Below are 22,742 nucleotides of genomic sequence, written 5' to 3'. Positions count from 1 at the left end.
AGGGATTGGGACTGGATGAGCTTTAAGGTCTTTCATCCCAGCCTCCTCTGTGATTCCAAGATTTTGGGATGGAAATCCCCATCTCACCCCACAACCATCCCTTTGAGCTTCCAGTTACCCCAGTGACAGAGACAGGAGACAGTGCTTCAGGCAGGGTGACAGACACCACTGGATTTAATCTCCCAGTTTAGCAGCCACCCAGTGGACCAAAAACACCACAAAAAAGGGGTGACATGGCACAGCCATCCCATTCCCGGCAACATTCCCAGTCTGGGACCAGGCTTCCAGGGGGCTTTCACTCTGCAGCAGGAGCTGGGTGGCCTTGGCTGGAGCTGGGTGCCCTCTGTACCTCCCTCTCCTGCTTCCTCTGGGCCATGCAGTCTCTGAAGGCCCTGACCTGGGGCTGGCAGTGCCTCCAATCCTGCTGCTCTGCCATGCAGTGCTGCAGCGCCCGGTGCTGAGCCATGCAGCCCGTCCTGGAGACCATGGCATCCACTGGGTCCTCCTCATCCTCATCTTCCTCCGGTGATACATGCCTCCTGCCATGTCCTGGCCTCGCCATCGCTGCAGGAAGAGAGGTGCCAGGAGGTGGGTGCTGCCAAACCCCACTGTGCTCAGCACCCTGTGCCCCTCTGTCCCACACCCCTATGGTGCTCAGCACCCTCCGTGCTCACACGGTTCCCCAAAAGGGGGAAGAGCTTAGCACCCCCTCATGCAGCACATACACCTCCATGGGTACCCCTCACGCCTCTTCCCATAGGAGCCCAGCACCCCCATGCACCTTACCTGCACCCATGGGTGCCCAGCACCCCCATGTACCTTACCTGCACCCATGGGTGCCCAGCACCTTCCCCACCTTACAGCTGTTTGCCCCACACCCCTCCATGGGTGCTCAGCGCACCTACATTACCCCCATGCACCCCTTTACAGGAGCTCAGTACCTCCCCATGCATCCTACCTCCACTCATGGGTGCCCAGCACCCATGGGTGCACAGCACTCTCCATGTACCCCACCCCCATACAGCACCCTTCCCAACCCATAGCTGTCCACTCCCGACCCCTCTATGCGTGCTCAGAGCACCCACATTACCCCCATGCACCCTACTATGGGAGCTCAAAGCATGTCCCCCATGTACCCTACCCCCACCCATGGGTGTCCAGGATCCTCCCCAATCCACACCCCCAACCTCCATGGGTGCTCACTGCCTCCCCATGCACCCTCCCCCCACCCATGGGTGCCCAGCACCCTCTCCAACCCATGGCTGTCTACCCCCATATCCCACCATGGGTGCTCAGCGCCCCCCCCATACCCCACCCATGGGTGCCCCGCACCCTCTCCAACCCATGTCTGTCTACCCCCATACCCCACCATGGGTGCTCAGCGCCTGTCCCCATGCACCCTACCCCCACCCATGGGTGCCCAGCACCCTCTCCAACCCATGGCTGTCTACCCCCATACCCCACCATGGGTGCTCAGCGCCTGTCCCCATGCACCCTACCCCCACCCATGGGTGCCCAGCACCCTCTCCAACCCATGGCTGTCTACCCCCATACCCCACCATGGGTGCTCAGCACCCCACGGTCCCAGCTCCCTCCGTACCCTCCCAGCGGCGCGGCCCCTTTAAGACTGGCGTCGAGGAAGGCACTGCCGGGGCGCGGTGTGACGTCACTGCGGGACTGCCCTCTCATTGGACAGCGCCTTCCACTTCCGCCCGGGGGCGGGTGTTGGGGAGGAAGGAGGCGGAAGAGGCACTCGGCAAGATGGCGGCGACTCTGCGTATCCAGAGCGACTGGAGCCGGGCGCTGAGGTGAGGGCTGGGCCCGTGTCCGTGTGTCCATGTGTGTCCGTGTGTGTCCGTGTGTGTCCGTGTGTGTCCGTGTGTGTCCGTGTGTGTCCATGTGTGTCCGTGTGTGTCCGTGTGTGTCCGTGTGTGTCCATGTGTGTCCGTGTGTGTCCGTGTGTGTCCATGTGTGTCCGTGTGTGTCCGTGTGTTTCCGTGTGTGTCCGTGTGTCCGTATCCGTGTGTCCGTGTGTCCCGTGTGTCCGTGTGTCCCGTGTGCGTGTGTCCGTGTGTCCCTGTCCGTGTGTCCGTGTGTCCCATCCCGCACTCACTGCTGCTGTTTCCGTGTGCAGGAGGGACGAGGGTGAGGCCTGGCTGAGCTGCAGGAGCCCTGGTGAGCGGCCGGAGGGGTCATGGGGTGATATGGGGCTGGAGGGGAGTCAGAAGGTGCTGTGGGGCTGCAGGGGGGGGTAATGAGGTGATGTGGGGCTGGAAGGAGCCCTGGGGGACAGTTGGGCTGCCCTATGAGTGGGGTGGGGGCAGTTATGAGGTGCTCTGTATGTGGGGAGGGGGGTGAGGGTGGTTGTGGGGTGCGCTGTGAGTTAATGGGGGTTGAAGGAGACTCGGGGTGCCCATTGCTTTATATGGGAGTGAGGAGGGTTGGCAAAGTGATCTATAGGGTATGAGGGGGGTGAGGGTGGTTGTGGGGTGCACTGTGAGTTAATGGGGGTTGAAGCAGATTGGGGGTGCCTATTGCTGTCTATGGGAGTGAGGAGGGTTGGCAAGGTGATCTATAGGGTATGAGGGGGGTGAGGGTGGTTGGGGGGTGCCCTGTGGGTTATGAGGGGGGTGAGGTTAGTTGAGGGTGCCCTTTGGCTTGAGGGTGAAGGTGATTGTGGGGTGCCCTGTGGGGTATGGAGGGGGTGAGAGTCTGAGTGTGACTGTGGCCTGTACTATGAGGGGGGTCAGGGCAGTTTTGGGGTGCCCTGTGTGTTAGGAGGGGGTCATGCTGATGGCTGCTCTCCTGCAGGGAAGCCGACCCTATATGGCAGCGTGACCCGGAGGGGGCTCAGCACCGAGGGGGTGCCCGACATCACTGCCTCCGAGGGCTTCGTGGTTGGGGAGGTCACCAAGGTACCAGGGCTGTGATGGGATTGGGGGGGACTTAGTAACTGCCTTCTGTGCACAAAGGGGCAGTGGAATCATGGAGTCACAGACTGGGTTGGGTTGAAGGGAGCTTAAATCCCATCCAGCTCCAACCCCTGCCACGGGCAGGGACCCCTTCCACTGGAGCAGCTGCTCCAAGCCCCTGTGTCCAACCTGGCCTTGAGCACTGCCAGGGATGGGGCAGCCACAGCTTCTCTGGGCACCCTGTGCCAGCGCCTCAGCACCCTCCCAGGGAACAGCTTCTGCCTCAGAGCTCAGCTCAGTCTCCCCTCTCTTGGGCAGGTTCAAGCCATTCCCCTTGGCCTGGCCCTCCAGGCCCTTGTCCCAAGCCCCTCTCCAGCTTTCCTGCAGCCCCTTTAGGCACTGGAGCTGCTCTCAGGGCTCCCCAGAGCACAGCAGAGGGGCAGGATCCCCTCCCTGAGCTGCTGCTCACGCTCTGGGGGTGCCCCCAGCACACGGGGGGTTCTGGGCTCCAGCGCTCACTGAAGCCAGGTCATGGGGAGCTGCTCCTCACCCAGCACCCCAAGTCCTGCTCCTCAGGCTGCTCTAATCACTTCTCCACCCAACCTATAGCTGTGCTTTTATAGCACTCAGAATAGCAGCCTGAAGCTGTTGCCCAGTCCCTCCATGGTGCTATCCACCTATCCCAGGCCTCTTGCCTGTGCCGTGCCCTGGAGCTGGTCTGGAGCATCCCATACTTGTGCTGGGGCTCTGTGAACATTCTGTGCCACCCAGGGCTTGCATCTTGAGGAGGCATAAAGAGATGAGCCCAGTGTTGTATCTGCTATTGGTCTTCAGGCTGTGAGAGACCACAGCTGGGTCCAGACTGTAGTTCTACTTTGTGTTTTGATAGGACTAACATCACTTCTAATTCTTTTCCCCTCTTTTTCCTCCTCTAGAAGAGCATTCTCATTTCTTGTCCCCATGAAAATGTGTCCACCAAGTTCCTGGCTCCATACACAACGTTTGGTAGAATCCATCAGAAAAGTGTGAGTAACTTTATGAAGTGAGTGAGAAATGGCTGGAAGTGACCTTCACCTTTCACAGTGTGTCTCTGAATGCTGTGTGCTCCTATTGAGGGGTGGTCTGCAGCCTGACTTGGTGTGTGAAGCAGGTAATAGAATACAGCAGATCATAGAAACTTGATCATGGTTGAGTTTAATCCCTATCAATAATCCCTTACATCCTTTTTTTGCCCTAAGTAATCTCATTTCTGCTCACTTCAGGCCCTTGACAGACCCCCCTGTAAAGGGATATATGAGTGAGTGTGTCAGAACCCTATAAGAGGTTCCAAGTGCTGAGCTCTTCACCTGACTCATTCAGCTCAATCCCTGTTTGCAGCAGCTCTTTGCTCCCATTAATAAAGTTTTCCATCTTTGCTGTATGAATTTGTGTTTGTGGGGCTGGGAATTGCATGTGCATAAACTCAACTTGTCCTGGTGGGGATTCAGAGACAAGAAAGGCTCAGCTTGTATTTGAAACTCAATAGATTGCATTAACTTCTCACTTATTTTAAAGCAGCCTTGCTCCTTTGGCTGAATAATGGGCTTCTGTCTTATCATGCCCCCACCAATGGGGATGCCATAAGCACAGCCACGTGCTGAGCAGTGATATACAAAGGCTGACTGACCTGAAACTTCAGTTCTTCACTGAAGAGAAGCTCATAACTTGGCTTTGTAGTTTGTGCTTCTGCAGAACCCTTAATCCTATGTGGAAATGATCCAAGAAATGGGGAGTGTGTATCCTGCAGATAGAGCAGCTGCCCTGCAGGGAGCCCCTGAGGCCACTGGAGATGTTACAGGACACGTATCTCCTGATTTATGGAGTAAATGGTTGTGATAAACCCAGCCTAAAGTGCTGGAAAGCTGCACAGTCAGTCTGAATGAGCTCCAAAGCAGCATAAATCAGGTGCCTTTGACATAAAGGCAACTCTGCAGTTGTTTTAAGAGGAAGCAGTGCTCTGCTGAGAGATGGAGCTTGGCACTAAAGGTGAATCACTTCCCTGAGCTTTGTGCTGCTCCATAGTCCCCAGCTGGAAATGGAATCAGCATTCAGAGCACAGCAAGGTGGAGATGCAGGTGGAAGTGTTCAGTCTGCTGTCAAAGGGGGTGATGGGTTCCAGCTGCACTGCAGAGATCTCTGGAAAGCAGCTGAAGTGAGAGCTATTCATATGGAGATGAGTTTAAAGCTGATGTGGACTGTGCTTCAGTTCTCCTTTATACCTGCAGCCTCTTCTGAGCACTCCTGCTTTGCCTGATTCCATATTCCAAGTCCTTCCTGAGACTCTGGGCATGTGGCAAACATCAGAGGGGGTTTTAATTTCTGCTTCAATGACTTTCTCAGGCTTTTTTAGCCAAATGACCACAGATTAGTTTGTTACATGAACTGTCACTTGTGTTACCAATGTACTTAATGGCTGTTGTAATGGGTTAGCCATTACCTGGTGCTCTTAATTAAATTACAGAATCCCAGACTGGTTTGGGATGGAAGGGAGCTTGAAGCTCCTCCAGCCCCAACCCCTGCCATGGACAGGGACCCCTTCCACTGGAGCAGCTGCTCCAAGCCCCTGTGTCCAACCTGGCCTTGAGCACTGCCAGGGATGGGGCAGCCACAGCTTCTCTGGGCACCCTGTGCCAGCGCCTCAGCACCCTCACAGGGAACAGCTTCTGCCTCAGAGCTCAGCTCAGTCTCCCCTCTCTTGGGCAGGTTCAAGCCATTCCCCTTGGCCTGGCCCTCCAGGCCCTTGTCCCAAGCCCCTCTCCAGCTTTCCTGCAGCCCCTTTAGGCACTGGAGCTGCTCTCAGCTCTCCCCTTCAGGAGCCTTCTCTTGTCCAGGCTGCCCCAGCCCAGCTCTCTCAGCCTGGCTCCAGAGCAGAGCTGCTGCAGCCCTCGCAGCAGCTCCATGGACTCCTCTGGACTCTCTCCAATGGCTCCATGTCCAGGCTAAAACTGTTCATCTGGGAGTATGGAATCTCTTTGGGATGTTCTAAATGAGTTCAGTGTTATGTTTTGGGGAGATAATAGCACTGAATAATGTACTTAGCAAGACTCCTTCAGTACAGAATTAGACTCTGGAGCAGAAATGTCTATGTACTGGGTGACGTAAAGCTAATGTTTGGTGGTTTCTACCCTCCTGCAGATCACCTGTCTTGATATCTCCAGTGGTGGAGGCCTTGGTGTGTCTACCAGCACAGATGGGACCATGAAAATATGGCAGGCTGCGAATGGAGAAATAAGAGTAAGAGCATCTAGCTTTGTTCTGAGTGTCTGTGGCATTATTAAAGTCATTTGGCCTTGACTTAGGTCAGGCTGTCCCCATGTTGAGGTCTAGGGCAGGCAAGAAACATGGACAGGGACACCTTCCACTAGAGCAGCTGCTCCAAGCCCTTGTGTCCAACCTGGCCTTGAACACTGAGATCTCATTTAATCTACAGTCTGGCCTTTGAATGCAAAGCTAATTCAGATCTGACATCTCTGAGGTTTTAAGTCAGATCTCTGGCTTCTGCTAAGGGAAATGATGCTCAGCAGTCTGGAGAGGAGTCTCAGCATGGAAGTATGAATGGGTCCTTAGGGATGATAGATAGAATGGAAGATAGCTGGCAGGTCCTAACCTGTGTGCTACAAGCACTGAGTGTCTTCTGCAGTAGAGAAGAGGTGAGGAGAAGACTCCTGGCTCTGGTGGATTAACCCATCATGGCTTGTTGCCTTCCCAGTTAATGTTCCTTGTGGAGCTTGACCTTGGTAGAGGATAAAGACATTTAACCTCTGGCTAGAAACAAATGTAGTATCCTTTACTGTACAATTAGCTACTCAAATGGTAGAGGGAGACCCAAAGTGTATGTGCTGCCTCTTGGACTGCCTCAAGTGCAGACAAGTCCATTCCAGGGATACACACTTAGAGGATTTGAGCTTAATTCCCTGCCCACATGGGAGCACCAAGATTCCAGTGTCATAGCTCAAAAACTGCTTGGCATAAGGATGATAACAATGGAACTAGCACCTAGTTCTTTGTTTTTCCAGAGACTATTGGAAGGCCATGTGTATGATGTGAATTGTTGCAGGTTTTTCCCATCTGGCCTCGTGGTTCTGAGTGGGGGAATGGATGCCCAGCTAAAGATCTGGTCAGCAGAAGATGCCAGCTGCGTGGTAACGTTTAAAGGCCACAAAGGAGGTACTTAGCCTTTCCAGTGCTTCATTGCCATGTGTGTAATTGCTTTGGACCTGAGGGCTGATGTTTGATCACCAGCCTGCTGCACTTTGTGCTCTGCATTTGTATTAGATGCCCACAGTAGCTTTTGCAAGCTCCCAGAACATAAGTAAGATTAGTAGCTGATAAAATACCATTTATCTCACCATTTTCTTGCCTTTTCTTCATGAATTAAGACTAAAAGAGGGAGGATGCAGTCCCTTAGCCCATGGTGAGTGCCAGAGGTGAAAGCAGAGGGCATTGTGCTCCTCCAGAGCTCCAACCTGCATTCAGTAGCCTTGCTGCCTGCACTGGGAATGCCTCTGCTTGCACCAGAACACCTTGTTCAGCTTCAGCTGCTCCAGAGCCTCTTTCTTTTGGTTTTGTTGTTTGGTTTCTCATTCTCCTTGTCCAGAAAAGCAAACAGGAGCTTATTATGGACTGGTAGAACTCAGGCAGGTACCTACCTCGAGGATGTGTGCTGTTTAATGCAGAACAAGAGGTGCTGCAAGGACACTTAAGTGGTTATTACTTAAGAAGGGCTGGAATAAGCTTGTTCACCCCTATAGGGAGGGCACATGTTCAGCTCTGCCCCTGCTGAAAATGAGAGTAAATCCTTCACCCTCCTTGTGTCCTCGTGTTGAGGATGCACTCAGCACCTTACATGGTGCCTTTAGTGCTGTTCCTTGCAGGAGGGTCTGACCTAGAAACTGTTCCACTTAGTCCTAGGGAAGAACTGCAGGGGATGGAAAATGGGCTACCCAAAAGGCTCCTGGAGCTGTGGTCAGACAAGTTTCTTTACAAAGCCTTAGGAAGCAGATTTGGGTTCCAGGACCCTTTGTTCAGAAGCAATGTGGATTCCAACATACTGCTTAAGCATGTTCCTCTTTCACTCTATTTACACCAGGCCCAGAGCACAGTGGCCAGTGATGCTGTACTTGTCATGGCAGGTGGTTGCTTCCAAGTGAGTTATGGATATGGCATCGGGTGCCCCAAACCCTGCCCCACAATTGCCTTCTCCCTGAGCATCTAACTGCTCTGTACAGCTCTGCCTGCCTCCCAAGTGCTGGTGTTACTGGAAAGGTCCATGTGGCTGCCCAAGACTTGGTTAACTCAATAACTCCTACTGAATATGCTGCTGTTCTCATGTGATTTCTTTGTGTGGACTCAAATCCTTAGCTCTAAATGTCCATCAAACCAAAGGCACAGACAGTGTAACACAGCTTTGGTCACAACAGCTCCTGACAGCTCCCATGTTGCCTTTATTCCCTGCTTATAACTCCAGCCCAAGCTGCTGCAGGCTGTGTGCTTGGCTTGTCCTGTCACTTGAGCTTGTCATGTTTAATGACTGCTTCAGTAGGGAAAGTGTCAATTAAACCTTCAAACCATCTGACTGTTCCTTCCTGAATGTGTGGAGTTGTTTTTCAGTGCTAGACTTGACAGCCCACACTGCAATGAAGGAGTGATGGGACATCAGCACCTGCAAACACTGCTCTTGGGATGTCTCTGTAGCCAGATGAGGGGATGCTGCTTGCTCCTCACACCTTTTGGGGTTACCCAGAACTGGACTTGGCACATTTTGGGTTAATTCTGGAGGTAGAAACAGTGGAATCGGCTCACTCTGAAGCTGATCTATTTATTGGCAATACCTTCCCTTTGTGCCAGGTGATGGCTCCAGCTCCATATGGCTCTCTGGGAGCTGCTGCCTTCCACATACACCTCTTTCTAGGCACTGTGGGTCCCTATATTGCACCCCACCTGATTTGGCTCTGATGACACTCTGGGGACAGTGCATTGGGAACTGAGATGCTCTGTGTGCATTCTGTGCTCTCTGAACACGTTCCTTTGCTTTGCTGCAGGTATTTTGGACACAGCCATTGTGGATCGGGGAAGGAACGTCCTGTCCTGCTCCAGGGATGGCACTGCCCGGCTCTGGGACTGTGGGAAGTCTGCCTGCCTGGGGGTCATTGCTGACTGTGGCTCTCCCATCAATGGCATTGCTGTGGGTGCTGCTGAGAGCTCCATCAACCTGGGCACACCTGAAACTGCTCCGAGTGAGGATCCTTTCCTTAACGTTCATCTTTGAGAGCAGCCTGAGGAGCAGCACTTGGGGTGCTGGGTGAGGAGCAGCTCCCCATGACCCGGCTTCAGTGAGCGCTGGAGCCCAGAACCCCCCCGTGTGCTGGGGGCACCCCCAGAGCGTGAGCAGCAGCTCAGGGAGGGGATCCTGCCCCTCTGCTGTGCTCTGGGGAACCCTGAGAGCAGCTCCAGTGCCTAAAGGGGCTGCAGGAAAGCTGGAGAGGGGCTTGGGACAAGGGCCTGGAGGGCCAGGCCAAGGGGAATGGCTTGAACCTGCCCAAGAGAGGGGAGACTGAGCTGAGCTCTGAGGCAGAAGCTGTTCCCTGGGAGGGTGCTGAGGCGCTGGCACAGGGTGCCCAGAGAAGCTGTGGCTGCCCCATCCCTGGCAGTGCTCAAGGCCAGGTTGGACACAGGGGCTTGGAGCAGCTGCTCCAGTGGAAGGGGTCCCTGCCCGTGGCAGGGGTTGGAGCTGGAGGAGCTTTAAGGTCCCTTCATCCCAAACCAGTCTGGATTGTGATTCCCCTGTCCCAGACTGCTTAGGTTTGTCACCACTAATGCTAAGCCTATGGCATGCTGCTGTCTGTGTGCCCTTATACCACTGAGGGTCCAGAATGGGGTCACTCCAGTAAGAACACTCCAGTTCTGAAAAGGAATTGAGCCTTATCAGGCAGTTGGAATGGTTACTACTGGGGTCTCCTTGCTGGTGTTTTAGGCTCTGGAGGATTGTTGCTTTAGATTCATCAGGGATGCTCCAAACCAGCAGGTTTTGGTACCATGAAGATCTGTTGTGTGGCCACTGCTGGAATTCACCATTGTCCTTTCCTCAGGTGAACGTGAAATTGGGACAGAAGGGAAGATGCTGCTGCTGGCTCGAGAGGACAAGAGGCTTCAAGGAGTGGGTCTGCAGAGCAGGCAGCCGGTGAGTACAAGTACCTGCCTGGGAGGATGCTCTGTGATGCTGCTGCAAAGCCCCCTCCAGGCTTGTTCCTTTTGTTTCTGTTGTGCTCTTGTTTGTAACCCTGTGCAGAGCTCTGGGATGAGGAATGAACCACATTAAACACACATGGTTTATGTAGCTCATTACCTAAAGAAACTGGTTAGTGTAATCCCTGTGCCATTCCCCACATGGCACAGAAGGAGACAGATCCAGGCTGGAGGCAGGGAAGGTCTTGCCCTGCCCTGTTCTCCCCTGTACATATTCCCTGGAGCAGAAGCTAAAACCTGGTGCAGTAAATGGATGTTTTCTCTCCTTCCTCCTGCCAGATTATGTGGGGGGTTTGAGTAAGAATTACCCCTCACTTAAGTCTGGTGTGGGGAGGACACTGCTTAAACAGAAGCCAGTAGAGGTCATTGTGAAGCAGGAACTCGAGGCTCTCATACAGCCAAGGTGTGAAGTTGCTCTTTATTGGGACCAGAACTTCTCCCTCCTCTTAGCAAAGGGAAATGGAGCTGGGAGATGTCAGGTACTGAGGATCTTCCCAGGACCATCCTGGCCAGGGCTTGGAATTAGATGTTCTTAAGGCCCTTTCCAACCCAAACCATTGTGTAGGTGTGTGTAGCAGATCAAACTGCTCATGGTGGTTGTGGACAGTGGAAGCTGGATGGAACAGATGAGCTCCCTGTACTCAGTGAGATGGCAATGGCTGAAGATCAGATTCATGTCACTGTGTCCCACATCCCTGCTCCAGAGGAGCATTCACTCATTGCAGTGATACATCAAACCTGCTCCTGGAGCACTGTTCTCATCTTGAGGGGTTATTAACCTGCCTCTGGGTTTGCCTCATGGGAGCAGCTCTGTGGGCTTCTAAATGATGGAGTCCTGTGTCCTTGTCTGTGTGTCTGACACGTTTGTTCCTGTGTTCTCAGGTGTTCCTCTTCGTGGGATCTGATGCATTCAACTGCTGCACATTCCTCTCCAGTACCTATATCCTGGCAGGGACTCAGGATGGGAACATTTATCAGCTGGATGTGAGAAACACAAAGTGAGTGAGTCAGGGCCTGGGGCTGTGAGTATTTAACTACATCTCTTTCCCATGTGTTTGGGGAAGAGCCAGACTGGGGGTGATCCACCTTGTAAAGGGTGGATGTGGCCCAAGCCATGGCACTATGAGCTTCTGAGTCACTTCACAGCCATTACTTCCTCTTGGAACTGGGTGAGCTTCAAGCTCCCTTCCATCCCAAACCAGTCTGGATTCTGATTCCCCTGTCCCAGACTGCTTAGGTTTGTCACCACTAATGCTAAGTGTATGGCATGCTGCTGTCTGTGTGCCCTTATACCACTGAGGGACCAGAATGGGGTCACTCCAGTAAGAACACTCCAGTTCTGAAAAGGAATTGAGCCTTATCAGGCAGTTGGAATGGGGAGGACACATCTGCTCAGGTTGGTGAGCTCATGGGATGTTCTATGGCAAATGCATCCTAAAGGCTCTGAGAGAGCTGGGCTGGGGCAGCCTGGACAAGAGAAGGCTCCTGAAGGGGAGAGCTGAGAGCAGCTCCAGTGCCTAAAGGGGCTGCAGGAAAGCTGGAGAGGGGCTTGGGACCTGGTGTAGAGTAACCTGCTCCAGTGGAAGGTGTCCCTGCACATGGCAGGGGTTGGGACTGGATGAGCTTTAAGGTCCCTTCAAGCCAAAGCAGTCTGGGATTCCTTGTGTCTTCTAACCATGAGCTTGTTGGCTTCTTTGCGTTCACACATTGGAATGGGCTCTTGCCCTATACTATAGTACTCATCCCTTGTTTCTGCTCTGTTTTCCAGTGCTCCCATCCAGGTCATCCATCGCTCAGGAGCACCAGTGCTCTCACTGCTCCCGTACCAAGATGGATTCATTGCCAGCCAAGGTAACTTGAGTGCTGTGTGGTACAATGGAATGGAGGAGCTTTGTGCTCTCTGGTTATTGCCCTCTGGCATGGAAGTGGTTGTAGGAGAGGGCTGGACAGTGCCCATGGCAAAAGGTGATGTTGTAGGAGCTGTGTTCCCTGGTTGCTTTTTGCCTTGTGATTTCCACCCTCCACCTCCCTTGTGTTCCTCCAGAATAGGGCTCTCAAGGTTCCTATCCTCACAACGTTTCCCTCTTGCTATGGGCTTCATAACCTGTGATCAGGTGTTTGATGGACCTGTTTGCAACCAAGAGCATGGCTTATTGCACTGATTGCCCATGTTCCTCATGCTGGGTGTGTTCTGCCTATGTAGGTGATGGAACCTGCTTTATCATTCAGCAAGACCTCGATTACGTCCTGGATCTCACAGAGGCTGACTGTGACCCTGTGTACAAGGTAAGGGCTACAGTGTTACCCCAGTTACCTACAGTTACCCCAGCTGCAGGGAAAGGTGATGCCAGGCAGCATGAGCTGCCTTTAGCTTGTAGTTTGTCAGCCTCACAACACATTCCTTCATCAAATTCCCTTTTAAGCTCAGTGGTTTCTTCCTGCCTGTATTCTGCATAAACAGCTCCACTGCTGTTATCTCCATCACACAGACTGAAGCAGTGGAGGAGTCTGGTTGTTGCAATACTCTCGTATTATGGTGTTTCTCTAAGGAGTTAACTGTACTCAGGAGATCATGAGGGTGACAGCAGCACTTGGTGCTATCTGCCCTTTATTGTCCCCTGGTGACTTGAGACCAGAAACCAGCTCTTACCATTGCATTCCCCACTATGCCTGTGCTGCTCAGGCATCCCTGAGCTCAGCCCAGTGCTGCTGGTGGGAATTAGCTCTTGGTTTAACCCATTCCAGTTCCACAGTGTAGTTCTCCCACTCCTAACCAGCACACCCCCCCAAGATTAACATTGTGCCTCACACAGAGGCTGAGATTTGGATGCACAACTCATTGGCAGGAGGAAAGCATGAGAAAAGCATGGAAAAGGTCATGTTCCCTATTGGATCTAATGGGAGAACACTGTGTGAGCACTCACCTCCTCCCTAACCTGGTGGAACCTTGAACTGGCCTTTAAATGCTGCTTCAGGAGTCACTCTTCTCTATAGAATTCCAATAGGAAAACTGATCCGAGCGTTCCAGCTGTTCCTTGGGAAGCACAATGTGTCAATGCTGCTTTTCCTCATCTTTTCCAGGTGGCTTCCTGGGAGAAGCAGATCTACACGTGCTGCAGAGATGGGATAGTGAGGAGATACCAACTGTCTGATCTTTAGGTGTTGGGATCCACCATGTAGCAGAGGGAAGAGTCCTATTCCAAGCTGGTTTTCCATTAGCGTGTGATGGGATATAGGAGTTTCTGAGCCCACTGGGGTAGCCAGGCTGTGTATAGAGGGGTTTGGGACACGTGTGTTCCCTATGGCAGCACAACGGGGATGGTTTGTAATGGGGGAGCAGCTCCACAGCCTCGGGGAGGGGTTTGTATGGCAACAATTCCATTTTCAGTGCTGGAAATCGCTGTTTTGAGGGGAAAAAGGTAAAAACAAAGGGGTTTTGGGAGGGGGGAGGTGATGTCTCACCCTGTGCACTGAAATAAAGCGGCTGTTTTGGTAAAATCCGTGTGGAAAAGGAATTTCCCATTAAAAACATGGGATTTTAGTGTAAAACAGCACTGGGATTGGCGACCACGGCTGAGAACTACAACTCCCATGATGCCCCGCGCGGGCCGGAACCGGAGGCTCCGGTCGGCGTCGCCGTCTCCATAGCAACGCGCCGCCATGGGGCAGGATTACTACGCGGTGCTGGGGCTGGGCCGTGGGGCCAGTGATGCTGACGTCAAGAAGGCGTAAGGGGAACGGGGGGGGATGGGGTCGGGGGGTGGGGATGGGGTCCGGAGGGGGGATGGGGTCCAGGGGGGGATGGGGTCCGGAGGGGGGGATGGGGTCCGGGGGGGGGATGGGCACGAGGGGGGGGATGGGCACGGGGGGGGATGGGCACGGGGGGTGGGGATGGGGTCGGGGGGGGGATGGGCACGAGGGGGGGGATGGGCACGGGGGGAGGGGATGGGGGCAGGGAGGGGGGGATGGGCACGGGGGGGGGGATGGGGTCCGGGGGGCGATGGGCACGGGGGGAGGATGGGGTCCGGGGGGGGGGGATGGGCACGGGGGGGGGATGGGCACCGGGACCCCCCTCCCGGTGTCCCCCGGGTGCTGTACCGGCCGTCGGTCCCGTTGCAGGTACCGGAAGTTGGCCCTGAGGTACCATCCATGGCGGTGCAAGGAGCCCCGGGCAGCGGAGAGGTTCCGGCAGCTGGCGGAGGCCTACGATGTGCTGAGCGATCGTGAGCGGGGATGGGGAGTGCGGATGGATCCGGTCACTGCTGCACTGGGGATGGGGTGGGATGGAGGGAGCTTGAGTCCCATCCGGCTCCAACCCCTTCCACGGGCAGGGACCCCTTCCACTGGAGCAGCTGCTCCAAGCCCCTGTGTCCAACCTGGCCTTGAGCACTGCCAGGGATGGGGCAGCCACAGCTTCTCTGGGCACCCTGTGCCAGCGCCTCAGCACCCTCCCAGGGAACAGCTTCTGCCTTAGATCCAACCTGAACTTCCCCTGTTTCAGTCTGAACCCATCACCCCTTGTCCTATCACTGCAGTCCCTGATGAAGAGCCCCTCTCCAGCATCCTTGGAGCCCCCTTCAGACACTGGAAGCTGCTCTGAGGTCTCCACGCAGCTTCTCTTCTCCAGGCTCAACAGCCCCAATGTTCTCAGCCTGTCTCCATACAGGAGCTGCTCCAGCCCCTGCTCATCCTCGTGGCCTCCTCTGGACTTGCTCCAACAGCTCCATGTCCTTATGTTGGGGACCCCAGAACTGCCCCCAGTGCTGCAGGAGGGTCTATTGCTGGGCACAGAGTGCTGGTGACCCCCCCCCCTCCGTCCTTTATCCATGTAAAACCCGTGTCTCTGCCTTGAGATTCCCACCTCCTCCTTGTTCCCTAAGCTATGAAGAAAGGCATCTATGACAAGTTTGGAGAAGAGGGGCTCAAAGAGGGCATCCCCCTGGAGTTCGCTGCTGACAACGCCTGGAGCGATGGATACGTGTTCCACAACGACCCCTATAGGGTCTTCAAGGAGTTCTTCGGTGGAGACAACCCCTTTGCAGGTACACGGAGGGTCTGGGCTGCTCCAGGACCCATCTGTGGGTCCCACCAGGAGAGCTTGGGGCTCTGTGAGGCTGCGTCCCTGCACAGGGACCATGGGGGTTAGATCCTGATTGACCCCTCTCAGGTGGGTGAGAGCCCCAAGGGTGTGGGTTCAGGCTCTGCCCTCCCCATAGGCTCTCATGAGCCTTTCCATGGAGGTTTCCATCCCCAAACCCAACCCCAAAGAGGGACAGGGTTGCTGAGGTGCCATAAACACGGGAGCAGGATGGAACCACTGCAGCTGGAAGGGGATGGTGCTCACAGGCAGGAGCAGATGGGAGGTTTCTGCTTATCAAGGCATATTTGGGGTGCTCATCCCCCATAGGAGACCCCAGGGCTCTGATCCAAGTGCTTGCTCCCATAGAGTTCTTCGCTGAGGATGGCACAGAGCTGATCCTGCCCTTTGGGGGCCTGCGAGGCCGAGGAGCCATGAGGCAGGACCCGGCTGTGGTGAGGGATCTGTACCTGTCCCTTGAGGACCTGTTCCATGGCTGCACCAAGAAGATCAAGATCTCCCGTAGGGCAGTGAATGGGGGGGCAGGAACCATCCTGTCCTGAGGTGGGGAGGCAGAGCTGGAGCTGCTCTGGCCCTTGGAGGAGCAGGACTTGGGGTGCTGGGTGAGGAGCAGCTCCCCATGACCCGGCTTCAGTGAGCACTGGAGCCCAGAACCCCCCCATGTGCTGGGGGCACCCCCAGAGTGTGAGCAGCAGCTCAGAGAGGGGATCCTGCCCCTCTGCTGTGCTCTGGGGAGCCCTGAGAGCAGCTCCAGTGCCTAAAGGGGCTGCAGGAAAGCTGGAGAGGGGCTTGGGACAAGGGCCTGGAGGGACAGGCCAAGGGGAATGGCTTGAACCTGCCCAAGAGAGGGGAGACTGAGCTGAGCTCTGAGGCAGAAGCTGTTCCCTGGGAGGGTGCTGAGGCGCTGGCACAGGGTGCCCAGAGAAGCTGTGGCTGCCCCATCCCTGGCAGTGCTCAAGGCCAGGTTGGACACAGGGGCTTGGAGCAGCTGCTCCAGTGGAAGGGGATGGAGCTGGATGGGATTTAAGCCCCTTCATCCCACCCCAGGCTGTGACTCGGACCCGGCTCAGCTCAGGGATCCCTGCTCCATCTGCAGGGCTGTGTCCGCACTGCAGGGTCCCGATCCGGCACAGACGGGTCCGGTGCTTGGTGCTGGCTCCTCAGATCCCATCCCCAGCCATTGATCCCCTCATCCCCCCTGCAGGTGATGAACGAGGATGGTCAAACCAGCTCCATCAGGGACAAGATCCTGACCATCGATGTGCAGCCAGGCTGGAGGCCGGGCACCAGGATCACCTTCGAGAAGGAAGGGGACCAGGTAATGCCTGAGCTCTGGAGCTTCCAGTGTCCTGGTGCCACGGGCACATTGTCACTGCTCAGTGTCACTGTGCTCCATAGCATTCCAAGGAGCCCTGGGTTATCCTTATCACTGGAAAGGGGTGGATCTCTGCCTGCTTTCCCTGCTGTCTTTAACAGAAGACTCATTTTCCTTCCCCTCTCCCTCATTTTTAGGGCCCAAACGTCATTCCAGCTGACATCACCTTTGTTGTCCAGGAGAAAATGCACCCAAGGTTCAAGAGAGCCAATGACAACCTCATCTTCATCACCACCATTCCCCTAGGAAAGGTAAAGAGCTGAGCAGGGCCATGGACCAGGCTCTGCTGGGGCAGCAGAGGCAGCTCCAGCTCCTGCTCCATGCCCTGCAGGCACTGGTTGGCTGCACTGTGGATGTGAGGACGCTGGATGGGAGGCTGCTCAACATCCCCATCAATGACATCGTGGAGTAAGTGCCAAGGGGGGAAAGGCTCCTGGGCTGTTGGGAACCTGCAGAGGAGGGCAGGGGGTTCCCATAGGGAGCACATAGCTCCCCATGGACACATTGGGGCTTGGAGCCTGTGTTGGGATCATCCTGCAGCTCCTCTCAGCCCCTTCCTTTGCCCTGCAGCCCCACATACTGCAAAGTGGTGCCAGGGGAGGGGATGCCTCTGCCTGGGGACCCCCAGCACAGGGGTGACCTCCTCATCTACTTCAACATCTGCTTCCCCAAGAAGCTCACACCTGACAAGAAGATGCTCTTAAGAAGTGCTCTCCTGTCCTAGGGGATGATGCCCTTGTCCTCCTCCCATCAATAAAGCTCTGGAGCCCATAATGGGATGGGATAGAGGTGGTTCCATGTACTGGGATCATCCCAAAACAACAGCCTTGAGGCTGTTCCTGCTGCCCTCACTCAGCTTTGCCCCTTGGTTGCCACCCTGATGGGTCCAGGGGGTGATGGAGGATGTGGGGGGGTTGGAGTCCTCCCAGCCCCTGGTTTGGGGGTGACTCCATGGGGCAATGCAGGAGGGACCAAAAGCAAGGAGGAGAAGAGCCCAGGATTGGCTCAGCCTCACTGCAGCTCTCTCCTTGCTGGGCATGGGGGATCCCTTCCCTAGGGCAGAGGCAGCACTGGGCTCAGGGCCTTCCTATGGTCACCAGGTCCCATTTGAGCTGCTTTGTGATGCTCCAGGAGAGGAGCCACAGGACTGAGGGCACAAAGGTGCTGGGACAGTCGGGATCAGCACATCCCCTATGGGATGCCCTGGAACAGCGTGTGACCCCCTAAAGGGGCTGCAGACCCCAGTGGGAGTGGATGAGGCCCCTTTGGGGCTGGGGGTGCAGCAGCTCTTTGCACCCATGGGTGCACCCATGGCCATGAGCCCACCCTGTACCCATGCTTGGTTTTCCCTAATCATGGAAACCTCTGCTCCAGCTGCTCCCTGACACTGGGATAAGCTTCCCCTTTCCCAGCAGCATCCCAGGGCTGAGAGAACCATCATAAACCTCCCCCAGAGTGATGGCTCACACCCCATAGGGGCGGTTTATTGGAAGCTTCCATAAGGAATAAGGAATGCCACATCCCTGCCTCTTGTGTGAGTGGAAACGGGATGTCAAACTGGTTTCACACCCTGAAGCCACCTTTGCTTCTGCTGCTCACCTGCTCCTCATCCCCATCAGGAAGTGATGCTCTTCCCAGCTGGAAAACCATCACTGCTTCCTTCTTCCTCCGCCATGGAAACCTCCATTCTCCCACATTCCTCTTCCAATCCCATCATCCGTGTTTCCATCCACACATCCCATTCCTCTCATTGTCCTTTGGGGCCGGGTGCCCATTGGCATCACTGCCCCCATGGCTTCAATTAACACCAATTAATGTAATTGAGTGCAGGTCCTCACCGAGGGGGGGTCAGTCAGGAGCGCACCAGCACAGCCGCACGCTGCAGCTGCTCATAGGACACGAACATCACCACGTTCCAGCAGCCCAGGCGCAGGAAGGATGGCACAAACCTGCATTGGGAGAAGGGGGATATAGGGAGGGCATCCCAGGGGTGCCCTGCATGGGGCTGGGGGTGTGTGGGTCGCAGTGTGCCCATACAGGGGTTGGGGTGGAAGGGAGATTAAAGCTCCTCCAGCTCCAAGCGGAGGGACACCTTCCATAGAGCAGCTGCTCCAAGCTCATTCCCATCCCTCCATCTCTTGTCCCAAGCCCCTCTCCAGCTTTCCTGCAGCCCCTTTAGGCACTGGAGCTGCTCTCAGCTCTCCCCTTCAGGAGCCTTCTCCTGTCCAGGCTGCCCCAGCCCAGCTCTCTCAGCCTGGCTTTGCCTGGTTGAGCTCCATGAGGTTCACATGCTCCCATCTCTCCATGTCCATGGATCCCATCCCTTCCCTCCCATGTGTCCCAGCTCAGAGCCACCAGCAGCCCTGCTCCCAGCACACTATGTCATTGAGTCCCAGTCCCATAGCAGTGCTGGTCCCAGTCCAGCCCCCTGAGGAACACCACTTGTCACCAGTGCCCATTCAGACTGAGCCACCAACCAAACCCTCTGATGCCACCACGCAGGCAGCTCCTCACCCATTCCCCTCCCTCCAGCATAGAGGGAAGGATGCAGTGGCTCTGGTGGCAAAGCCTCACTCCCAGCCCCACTTTGCTGGTGCTCAGCATCACTCACCCCTTGTAGAACCCAGCGAGCCCATCCTGCACCAGCAGCTCCAGCAGACAGCTCAATGCACCACGGTACTGCCCAGGCTGTGCATTCATGTACCGCGTCTTCACCACGTCCACCGGTGATGCCACCACCGTGGCACAGAACCCGGCCCCGAAGGCGGCCACGAAGTGACATGGGACGTTGTCTATGGGGCACAGAGTGGGGTGAGGGCCATGGGATGGCACCCACTGTGTGTGCCCCCCCTGCTCAGCACCATCCTGACCTGACATCAGCTGTGCCCGCAGCAGTGCATCCTTAATGAGGTCGTATGTGACGAGCTCGCCGCAGTTGATGATGGCATTGCGGGCGATGTTGGGTAGTGTACCTGTGTGGTATAGGGATGGCAATGGGGAGGTGGCATGGGGCTGAATGCAGTACCCTGTGTGGGTGCTGTACCCATCCCTGGTTCATCTGTTCCCATCTGCATCCCACAGCCCATCATTATAAACATGGGATGGGTTGGGTTGAAGGGACTCATCCAGCTCCAGCCTGTGCCATGGGCAGGGACACCTTCCACTGGAGCAGCTGCTCCAAGCCCTTTCCAAGCCATTCCCCTTGGCCTGGCCCTCCAGGCCCTTGTCCCAAGCCCCTCTCCAGCTTTCCTGCAGCCCCTTTAGGCACTGGAGCTGCTCTCAGCTCTCCCCTTCAGGAGCCTTCTCTTGTCCAGGCTGCCCCAGCCCAGCTCTCTCAGCCTGGCTCCAGAGCAGAGCTGCTCCAGCCCTCACAGCAGCTCCACATCCCTCTTGTGTCAGGGACACTGTAACTGCACAGTCCTCATTGTCCCTTTCCTCATCCTCATCCCCTTCCTCATCATAGAATCACAGAATGGTTTGGGTTGGAAAGGACCTTAAGCTCATCCAGTTCCAACCCCTGCCATGGGCAGGGACACCTCACACTAAACCATGGCACCCAAGGCTCTGTCCAACCTGGCCTTGAACACTGCCAGGGATGGAGCATTCACAACCTCCCTGGGCAACCCATTCCAGTGCCTCAGCACCCTCACAGTAAAGAACTTCTGCCTTAGATCCAACCCAAACTTCCATATCCCCACCCCTGTCCCCATCCCCATCCCAGTCCCCATCCCCATTCCCTTCCTACCTCTCCATAGCCCGCGCACTCCCTCCTCCCTGGCGATGGTCCTATAGGCATCCACGGTGCCGCTGTACCTGCGGGCCCCATCCAGCTGCGCCCCACTGGCCTGGAACCTCACCTTGACCACGTCGGTGGGCTGGGCACAGGCCACGGCCACAGCGCCCGTGGTGCAGCCGGCCAGCAGCCGTGGGGCCAGCCCGGTGCCTGTGGGGCACAAGCGCTGAGACCCCGGCTCTGTGGGTCTGCCCCATAGCGGGACCCCATTGAGCACACATAGGGATGCAGGGATGGGGTGTTCCTGGACACTCACTCTCAGCTCCCTTTGGGGTGTAGAGCTGCTTGACGGAGTCATAGAGACCAATACGGATGGAGGCGAAGCTCATCTGGCGCTGGAGCCCTGCTGCCAGCCCACTGTAGAGGCTGCGGGGCCCCTCGGTCCGCACCATGGTGCTCAGCGTGCCCAGCACCCCCCGGTACTCCACGGTGCCAATGGGCCGGGGGATGCGCCCCTCGCCCTGGATCTGTGGGACCCCCACATCAGTGATGCGCACACCCAGGCTGGGTGCCCATAGGGATGTGGGGTGCCCATAGGGATGTGGGGTGCCCGCAGGGATGTGGGGTGCACACAGGGATGTGGGGTGCCCATAGGGATGTGGGGTGCCCACAGGGATGTGGGATGCCCGCAGGGATGTGGGGTGTCCGCAGGGATGTGGGGTGCCCATAGGGATGTGGGGTGCCCATAGGGATGTGGGGTGCCCATAGGGATGTGGGGTGCCCGCAGGGATGTGGGGTGCCCATAGGGATGTGGGGTGCAGTGGGTCCTACCTGCAGCCGCACTTTGGCAGTATCCAAGGGGAAGGTGCAGAGGTCAGCGATGCATCCGGCCAGCCCTGCGCTCACGAACTTGACACCGGCTGTGGGGGGCACCTCGGGGGGCTTCAGACCCACCATGGCGGCTGGAAAGGGAAGGGGGCTTTGAGCTGGGCTCCAGTTTGGGGCAGGGGTGAGGACGTGGCCTCTTGCTGCATTCACACACCCCATAAGCCAAACCCTGCCTGGATTCCTCATCTGTATCCACGGGGAATCTGAGGCAGGGACCTGGATGCACCCACCCCATCCCACCCCATCCCAGCCACAGTGTGGGTGCTACATGGGACCCCCTCCATGGCCTCACCGTTGGCAGCCCAGCTTCTCACACGGGCATTGCCTGGCTCCTTAGCTCCCCCTTATATAGCTCCAGGACAGCATTCCAGCCACCGGGATCGGGTGACAGCGAAACCCAGTTCCCTCGGTGGTATTTGAACTGAGCAGAGTGGGGCCACCCATGGCTGAGGTCCAACCCTCGGGTCCTGCCCATACCCCCAGCACCCATTAGAACAGAGCACCCCACAACAGGATCCTGCCCGTTCGGTGGCTGCTGGGACCTCAGGTTGGGAATGACTTGGGATTAACCCTAAATGTGCTGTGGGAAGGATGAGATGCAGCAAACACTTAAAGGGTTAACAAGTGACTGGATCAGGGTCAGGTTGATCCCGTCTGCCCCAGACCATGGAGCTGGAACCCATTCCAGAGAGCTGGAGTTCCGAGGCTTGGGGTAACGTGCCCATTGAGCTCACGTGGAGCAGTAAAGGGGATCTGAGATGATGCCATGATGTAAACCAGGATGACCTTTAAGGGTGGCCGAGGGGAAGGTGCCAAGGGGAGGGATGAGGCTGGAGGCCAAGGTGAGGGCTCAATGTCCCTTTCCCCCAGTTCCTTAGGACTCTGTGGTTAACCCTTGGTGCTATTGAGCCCTACAGCCCAGAGGGAGACATGAGCTCACCCTGAGTATGGAGCAGGGATGTGGAGCTGGTTCAGCTCCAGCGCTGGGCTCCAGGCACAAGCTCGTCCCCAATCCCTGGTGTCCATGGCCCTGTTGTCCCATCCGGATGGATCCTGCTCCACCACCGACCTAAATGCAAGAGGGAGAAGTTGTTTAGGTCCTGCCTGAGCTATAAGCCAGGAGTCAGCACTGGCACCTCCTCTGCTGTGTTCCCATCCAGCCCATGGTGTGCTGGGATCAGCTCTAACTGGGATCAGCCTGAACCTGGAAGGGGTCCCTTGTTGGAACTGGGTGAGCTTTAAGGTCCCTTCATCCCAACCCATTCCATGATGACTTCAGGGATGGGGGAAAAGGGATGTTGATGCTTTGGTACCTTAAATCCTGAACACAAAGAGTGGTTTGAATACAGCACCTCACTTGGAGCATCCCCTCTCCCTCGAGGCTCACTCACTCCAAGCGGATATCCAGTTACTCTGCAGTGACCTTTCCATGTGCCCCTGTGGGAAACATTC

At 56.0% G+C, this 22,742-nt stretch overlaps 4 protein-coding genes across 5 annotated transcripts; 2 read left to right on the top strand and 2 right to left on the bottom strand.

Annotated features, from left to right (window-relative positions):
- Positions 1-145: 145 nt before the first annotated feature.
- COA4 (cytochrome c oxidase assembly factor 4 homolog) lies at positions 146-1,648 on the bottom strand. Its single transcript, XM_034060190.1, has 2 exons — positions 1,601-1,648; positions 146-564 (listed from the first exon to the last, which is right to left on the bottom strand). The coding sequence occupies exon 2, from the start codon at positions 560-562 to the stop codon at positions 296-298; it is 267 nt and encodes an 88-aa protein (XP_033916081.1). The 5' UTR covers positions 563-564; positions 1,601-1,648; the 3' UTR covers positions 146-295.
- A 90-nt stretch (positions 1,649-1,738) lies between these two features.
- Positions 1,739-13,583, top strand: PAAF1 (proteasomal ATPase associated factor 1). The gene is made up of 12 exons (XM_034060188.1): positions 1,739-1,808; positions 2,135-2,175; positions 2,812-2,915; positions 3,848-3,937; positions 6,087-6,185; positions 6,968-7,118; positions 8,993-9,187; positions 10,040-10,131; positions 11,079-11,194; positions 11,965-12,047; positions 12,400-12,482; positions 13,278-13,583. Exons 1-12 carry the CDS (start codon positions 1,762-1,764, stop codon positions 13,353-13,355), a joined length of 1,179 nt encoding a protein of 392 aa, XP_033916079.1. The 5' UTR covers positions 1,739-1,761; the 3' UTR covers positions 13,356-13,583.
- Positions 13,584-13,769: 186 nt separating this feature from the next.
- Positions 13,770-17,524, top strand: DNAJB13 (DnaJ heat shock protein family (Hsp40) member B13). Its single transcript, XM_034060189.1, has 8 exons — positions 13,770-13,924; positions 14,316-14,419; positions 15,077-15,238; positions 15,643-15,800; positions 16,499-16,612; positions 16,807-16,920; positions 17,001-17,077; positions 17,240-17,524. Exons 1-8 carry the CDS (start codon positions 13,857-13,859, stop codon positions 17,391-17,393), a joined length of 951 nt encoding a protein of 316 aa, XP_033916080.1. The 5' UTR covers positions 13,770-13,856; the 3' UTR covers positions 17,394-17,524.
- A 601-nt stretch (positions 17,525-18,125) lies between these two features.
- LOC101877863 (mitochondrial uncoupling protein 3-like) lies at positions 18,126-21,359 on the bottom strand. Of its 2 annotated transcripts, XM_034074517.1 has the most exons (6): positions 21,234-21,359; positions 20,719-20,929; positions 20,415-20,612; positions 19,540-19,641; positions 19,281-19,461; positions 18,126-18,618 (listed from the first exon to the last, which is right to left on the bottom strand). In XM_034074517.1, exons 1-6 carry the CDS (start codon positions 21,357-21,359, stop codon positions 18,522-18,524), a joined length of 915 nt encoding a protein of 304 aa, XP_033930408.1. In that variant the 3' UTR covers positions 18,126-18,521. The 2 variants fall into 2 exon arrangements, with proteins under 2 accessions (XP_033930408.1, XP_033930407.1); XM_034074516.1 differs by having other exon boundaries at positions 19,281-19,641.
- Positions 21,360-22,742: the final 1,383 nt, after the last annotated feature.

The sequence above is a fragment of the Melopsittacus undulatus genome, chromosome 2 (assembly GCF_012275295.1).
Source record: "Melopsittacus undulatus isolate bMelUnd1 chromosome 2, bMelUnd1.mat.Z, whole genome shotgun sequence".
NCBI classification, from domain to species: Eukaryota; Metazoa; Chordata; class Aves; order Psittaciformes; family Psittaculidae; genus Melopsittacus; species Melopsittacus undulatus.
The sequence above is the reverse complement of the archived record's forward strand: the minus strand, read 5'-3'. Positions and strand labels throughout refer to the sequence as shown.

What these genes read in the sequence shown, in the direction of transcription:
- LOC101877863 (XM_034074516.1), bottom strand. Translation starts at nt 21,359, where the DNA reads ATGGTGGGTCTGAAGCCCCCCGAGGTGCCCCCCACAGCCGGTGTCAAG. An exon ending in CACCCCAAAGGGAGCTGAGA is followed by an intron (nt 20,613 to 20,718) that starts GTGAGTGTCCAG and finishes TGTGCCCCACAG; the next exon opens with GCACCGGGCTGGCCCCACGG. An exon ending in AGTGCGCGGGCTATGGAGAG is followed by an intron (nt 19,642 to 20,414) that starts GTAGGAAGGGAA and finishes TATACCACACAG; the next exon opens with GTACACTACCCAACATCGCC.
- COA4 (XM_034060190.1), bottom strand. Translation starts at nt 562, where the DNA reads ATGGCGAGGCCAGGACATGGCAGGAGGCATGTATCACCGGAGGAAGAT.
- PAAF1 (XM_034060188.1), top strand. Translation starts at nt 1,762, where the DNA reads ATGGCGGCGACTCTGCGTATCCAGAGCGACTGGAGCCGGGCGCTGAG. An exon ending in GCTGAGCTGCAGGAGCCCTG is followed by an intron (nt 2,176 to 2,811) that starts GTGAGCGGCCGG and finishes GCTCTCCTGCAG; the next exon opens with GGAAGCCGACCCTATATGGC. An exon ending in GTAGAATCCATCAGAAAAGT is followed by an intron (nt 3,938 to 6,086) that starts GTGAGTAACTTT and finishes ACCCTCCTGCAG; the next exon opens with ATCACCTGTCTTGATATCTC.
- DNAJB13 (XM_034060189.1), top strand. Translation starts at nt 13,857, where the DNA reads ATGGGGCAGGATTACTACGCGGTGCTGGGGCTGGGCCGTGGGGCCAGT. An exon ending in AGATCAAGATCTCCCGTAGG is followed by an intron (nt 15,801 to 16,498) that starts GCAGTGAATGGG and finishes TCCCCCCTGCAG; the next exon opens with GTGATGAACGAGGATGGTCA. An exon ending in TCGAGAAGGAAGGGGACCAG is followed by an intron (nt 16,613 to 16,806) that starts GTAATGCCTGAG and finishes CCTCATTTTTAG; the next exon opens with GGCCCAAACGTCATTCCAGC.